Consider the following 5516-nt stretch of genomic DNA (forward strand, 5'->3'; position numbering starts at 1 on the left):
CCCAATTGGGCCAAGGCCCAAGTCCAAATATTTGATCCAAAAGGCCCAAATTACTTCAAGGCCCATAATTGGCCCAATCTTCCAAATTGGGCCCAACTCCTTGTTGGGCCTTATCCTAAGGTCCAACTCTCTAATCAACCCCAAAACACTCATATCCAGAAGTCCAAAGAGGGCCCAAGCATCCAAGCCGAAAAGATGGCCTAACACTCGAAGCCTAAAGTCCAAAACCCAAACATAAGGCTTACGCGGGGGTTAGTCCTTCGGTACGCTGGGCGTACTCCGTCTCGCATTGACCACCATCAGGGTGGTTGACTCAGTACGTGGGGCGTACGTCTACTTATGCGGGGCGTACCCTCGCAGAGCTCAAAATTCCAATATGTGCTTAATGGCTTAAGCACTTAAGTCCAAACTTTAGATCCATGGTCCAAATGCATCTCAGAGTCATAAAGTTTCCAACTTTATGACTTTAGACGTCCAAAAGCTCTTAATACAAGGTCTTAATCCATTAAGACCCTTCTACCAAGTGCATGGGACACTTCTAGCCATTGAGACCTCATTTTTATGATTAAGGACCCCTCCAAGGGTCTGAAATGATCACTCAAAACATCCAGAACATGCCATGCTCAAGATGGAGCATTTGGGACCAAAAAGATGTATAAAAAGGACCCAACAAGAGACCTATCAATTTAATCATAAATGTATGAACTTTATACCTTTAGGTGATGGAAAAGGAAGCCAAATTCCCAGATCCAAGCCTTGCTTCACGTTCTCAAGCTTCTTGTTGCACCTCCTTTGACTCTAAATCACCAAGAACACACTTTAAGGCTCTCACTCTTACTTAAGGGAGCTAGGGTTTTTGCAAGAACAACTCAGGGGACTTAGAGGTTGAAATGAGAAAGGTTAATGGTCTATAATGAGGTTTAAATACTCCCTAAACCCTAAAATTTAGGGTTTCACCCGGACACTAGTACGCCCAGCATACATATGTGTACGCTCAGTGTACTAGGGCGCGCCCTAGTACGCTTAGCGTACCCACATGTACGCCCGACATACTACTCATGCTTTCAAGAATTACCAATTTGCCACTAGGGCTTCTTAGGGCTAATTCCAACCAATCTCAAGGACCAAAATGACATATTTAAATACCAAAGGAAGGATTTGAAAATACCTGAAAGCCCGAGATGTTACAGTTTGACCACATGTTAACTTTCCGATAAGCACGGGAAAGTTAAGGAGCTTTTTTTAACAGGATTTGGGTCGGATCGGGTTGGTCCGAACCGGAAGGAAAACAGTTGACCATATGTTCACTTTCCAATAAGTACCAAGAAGCTTCTAGAAGCCTCCATTAAAGTTTTCTTAGCAGGGTTCGGATGGGATCAGTTTAGTCCACCTTTGACCACATGTTGACTTTCTGATAAGCACCAAGAAGCTTCTAGAAGCCTCCGAAAAACACGTTGGTTGGAGAGTACGACATACTAACTAGGATTTTGACTTAGTCAAAGCGCGTGACACATGGCATGCCATGATAGGGCTGTCGTCGTCACCAATCCTCGTTTTTGGGGGTCTTCTAGGGTTTCACGTCAATATTTACTCTCTCTCTCTCTCTCTCTCTCTCTCTCTCTCTCTCTCTCTCTCTCTCTCTCCATTCTTTTGTTTATCTGAGTATTCACTTTGTGTTTATCAATTCTTCCATTGTTGTTGGAACGAACAATAATTACATTAAATCTTAGGGTTCTACACTACAAGTTACAACCAATGGAGTGCGAAAAACCTTTAAGAACATGAGTCATTCGGTGTAGTTACTAGTCAAGAACCTGCAATCTCCGTGTTGGTTTTACTTTTATGTCTCGTCTTTTAATTCATCCAATAACGAGACAATCTTCTTTTACCTTTGTTATAATCATATCTGATTGTGAAATGTGATAGATTATATGTTTCTGTATTGTATTAAAGCGGATGGGTAGTTAAAGGTTGCTTCTGGTTCTGTATAAGATATCAGAAGAGTGTAGTAATGTTTGTTGTGTTTGCAGCTATATAAATAGGCATATTTAGCATAAAATTTCAAACAAAATCAAAACACAACTACAATCATGATTCATGAACTGCTGTAATGTTACATAAGCAGCAATACCAATCTGGGTGACAGAGAAAGACAAGAGGTGAGGTGAATTAAAAGAAAAAAAGAAAGAAAGAGACATATCCATAATTAGACCTGAGCAGTGCCTTGAGTAAACTTGGGGTCCTCACACCTGTAACTGCCATCAGGTCCAATTCCAAAGCCTCTTGGATCAGCAAACACATTTTCCAGCAGTTGGCTTCTTGAAGGAGCAGGACTTTCATCTGCAAACTCCACAGCATCTTCAACCACCTCATCTATCTTCTTCTCTATCGCCTTCAAATCTGCTTCACTCGCCAGTTTGTTTTCAATCAGATACTTCTTTAATCCTGTTATTGGATCTCGTGCTGCATAATGGGCCTTCTCAGCTGCCATGCCACAAAATACCAATATTCATTCAATACAATACAATCATACTAAGGGATTATTTTATTTAGTATTAACATTAACATCTTCTTTGGTTTATATTATGATATAAACTAGTTGAGCCTTATAAATCTCATAAACAGATTGAACCTGGTATTTAATCCCAGACCATGTACAAGAAAAGGCCAAGAATTCCACTCAAGGGTTTATGTTTCTTCTAATCTCTATTCCATAGCCTCCATTATTTATAGATTGAAATCCTGTTCCAAAACCTTATTAATACCTTTTCTGATTGGGTTTTCATATTTCTTCAATTTTCTCTTAATTCTTGTTTGATTTGGGCTCTTTTGCTTCTTCATGTAAATGATTTCTTTACTATTTAACTATTATCTTGAAAGGAGATCCTATAATCAAAGATTTCTCAGATTCTTGATCCTATGGAAGGATTTCCAAAAAATTTGAATTTGGATATGCCTCCTCTTTTTTTTGACAAGCATATATATGATTGGAAAGGAATTTCATTCCACAAATCTTTTAAAATCCTATGAGACTCCCCTTTAAGGGGTTGTTTCTTTTTTACTAAAGGAGCTTGATGTGTTAAGAACTTAATCTGGAGTGACATAATGATAATGGGTTAATCTAAAAAATCCGACTTAAGGCATTAAGACACTAAGCATTTACCTATTTGCCTCCCAACTCTTGTTATGTTAAAACTGACGAATATTGTCAAAACTAATGAATATTGTGAAAATTATTTTTTGGAATGTAAGGGTAAAATGGTCCTTGAGTCTCATTCGGACGGTTTATTCGCTCCAAAAAAAAAAAAGGTTTTATTTATACATTACTTTATCATTTCATATCCAACCACTTTACACTTTACTGATACAGATACAGGACGTAGATTTTTTTATCTCATCAGGTCCTCTGTATAGATGAAGCAGAGCAGGAGATTGGGTAATGATGTTTGTAAGTTTCTTTTCTACTCTGAATGATACACTAAATGACCATTTTACCTTGCATTCCGAAAAACAGTTTTCACAATGAATGTCTGTCAACTTTAACGTGAGAGAAGTTGAGAGAGAAAGGACAAATAGTTAGCGCCTTAATTAGATTAAGCAAAGTTTTTGAGTTAATATTAAGTCAGAAGAGTCTGTCGAAAGTAAGTAAGAAAGAGAAACATTATGTAAATAGTAAGTATATGAGAAGAGTGGAGAGTAAAAGCAGGTAAGTAATTAACCTGGATCACGAAGCTCATCAGGATCAGCCAAAGAGTGTCCTCTAAATCTGTAAGTCTCACACTCAACCAAAGTGGGGCCTTCCCCTCTCCTAGCTCTTCCAATAGCCTCCTTTGCTACCTCCCTGACCTTCAACACATCCATGCCATCAACATGGACACCTGGCATCCCAAAAGCGGGGCCCTTCTTCCAGATTTCTGGATCTGAAGTTGAACGCAGATGGGACATCCCAATTGCCCAAAGATTGTTCTCCACCACAAATATGATGGGCAGTTTCCATAGAGCCGCCATGTTCAAGCACTCAAAGAACTGGCCATTGTTGCAAGTCCCATCTCCAAAGAATGCCAATGTCACATGATCACAATCCGCTTCCTTCAACACTTCCCTCCTGTACTTGCTGCTGAATGCTGCACCAGTGGCAACCGGGATGCCTTCTCCTATAAAGGCAAACCCACCAAGCACATTGTGTTCAGCAGAGAACATGTGCATGGATCCACCCTGACCTCGGCAACACCCTGTTTTCTTCCCAAACAGCTCGCTCATCACAGCACGTGCTGGCACCCCCTTGCTCAGAGCATGAACATGATCTCGGTAGGTGCTCACAACACTGTCCTCTTTCTTCAACAGCTTGATGAATCCTGAGGAAACAGCTTCTTGCCCGTTGTATAAATGGACAAAACCAAACATTTTCCCTCTGTAATACATCTGGGCACACATGTCCTCGAAAGCTCTGCCCAATATCATGTCCTCGTATACTTCTAAACCTTCTTCTTTCGTCAGCAGCTGCAGTGCACAAATCAATTTTGTAATAATATACTAACTCCTCTTCTTCTGTTCTGTCAAGCTAAAGCTTTTTCACTATTTCGATATGTATATCAATTAAAATTCGGTAAAAAAAAAACAACATATAGCAATCAGTTGTTTATAATTGCCATTACCAAAAAAGGGAAGAACATCTCAAAGCAAGTAAATTAACGCAGTAGAAAGAGAGAACGCACGAGATTGGTTTTGGATTTGAGCTTCTTTTCCTTGAAAACATCGGAGACAGCAACGATTCGGGAAGCAGCTTGACGTTGAGCAGTTGCAACGGATTGATTGAGTCGGAGGGTTCGAGTTGATCCAAGGAAAGGGGATGAAGTGGTGATGGGCTTAGCCGCCTTACTAAAGGGATCGGAGAGAAGCGGGTTGTCTGATCTGCTAGTGGCGTGGAGAGAGTGAGAGAGGGGCTGGATAATCATCTTGCTTCCAGAGAAAGCCATTGTCAGCTAAGCTAAGCTGCAATAGCTTTGGGGTTAGGAATTGAAATGGGGGAGATGAATAAATATACAGGGAGAGAGGCGGAGAGAACGAGAAAAGAGAGACAAAGAGGGGAAATGTGGCGTTGGTTTGATCTGTAGACGAAAGATGTCCACCCAACTCTCAAGTCTCAACTGTAAACCCAATGAACTCCTAACTTATTAGAATTAGAGAAAACTACAAATTTGGTCCCTCATGGTCAATTATCTATGTTTCAATCCAGAAATCTATAAATTTAGAGGATTAGGTATGGATAGGTGTTATAGTATCATTTCACAAGCCACCTCAACCTTAACAACAATAGAAGATAGATGTTTTTATGTTATAACATTGTAAGAGGTAAAGAAAGACAGAGAAAAATGATTTTGAATTCTCTTTTCAATATGTTGTTACGCTAACGTGAAACACTATAACAAACAAAATGGTGATGTTCTCCATGTTATTGTGGCTGTCACCTCCGTAGTAACGACATTATGGATACTCATACCACATGCTCTTATAGT

At 39.9% G+C, this 5516-nt stretch overlaps 1 protein-coding gene across 1 annotated transcript; it reads right to left on the reverse strand.

The window, feature by feature from the left end:
* Window positions 1-2031: 2031 nt before the first annotated feature.
* On the reverse strand, window positions 2032-5155 carry LOC145167911 (pyruvate dehydrogenase E1 component subunit alpha-3, chloroplastic-like). The gene is made up of 3 exons (XM_079087180.1): window positions 4716-5155; window positions 3720-4500; window positions 2032-2484 (listed from the first exon to the last, which is right to left on the reverse strand). The coding sequence occupies exons 1-3, from the start codon at window positions 4974-4976 to the stop codon at window positions 2207-2209; spliced, it is 1320 nt and encodes a 439-aa protein (XP_078943306.1). The 5' UTR covers window positions 4977-5155; the 3' UTR covers window positions 2032-2206.
* Window positions 5156-5516: the final 361 nt, after the last annotated feature.

Source organism: Lactuca virosa, chromosome 3 (genome assembly GCF_052849685.1).
Source record: "Lactuca virosa cultivar CGN04683 chromosome 3, Lactuca_virosa_CGN04683_v6, whole genome shotgun sequence".
Lineage (NCBI taxonomy): Eukaryota > Viridiplantae > Streptophyta > Magnoliopsida > Asterales > Asteraceae > Lactuca > Lactuca virosa.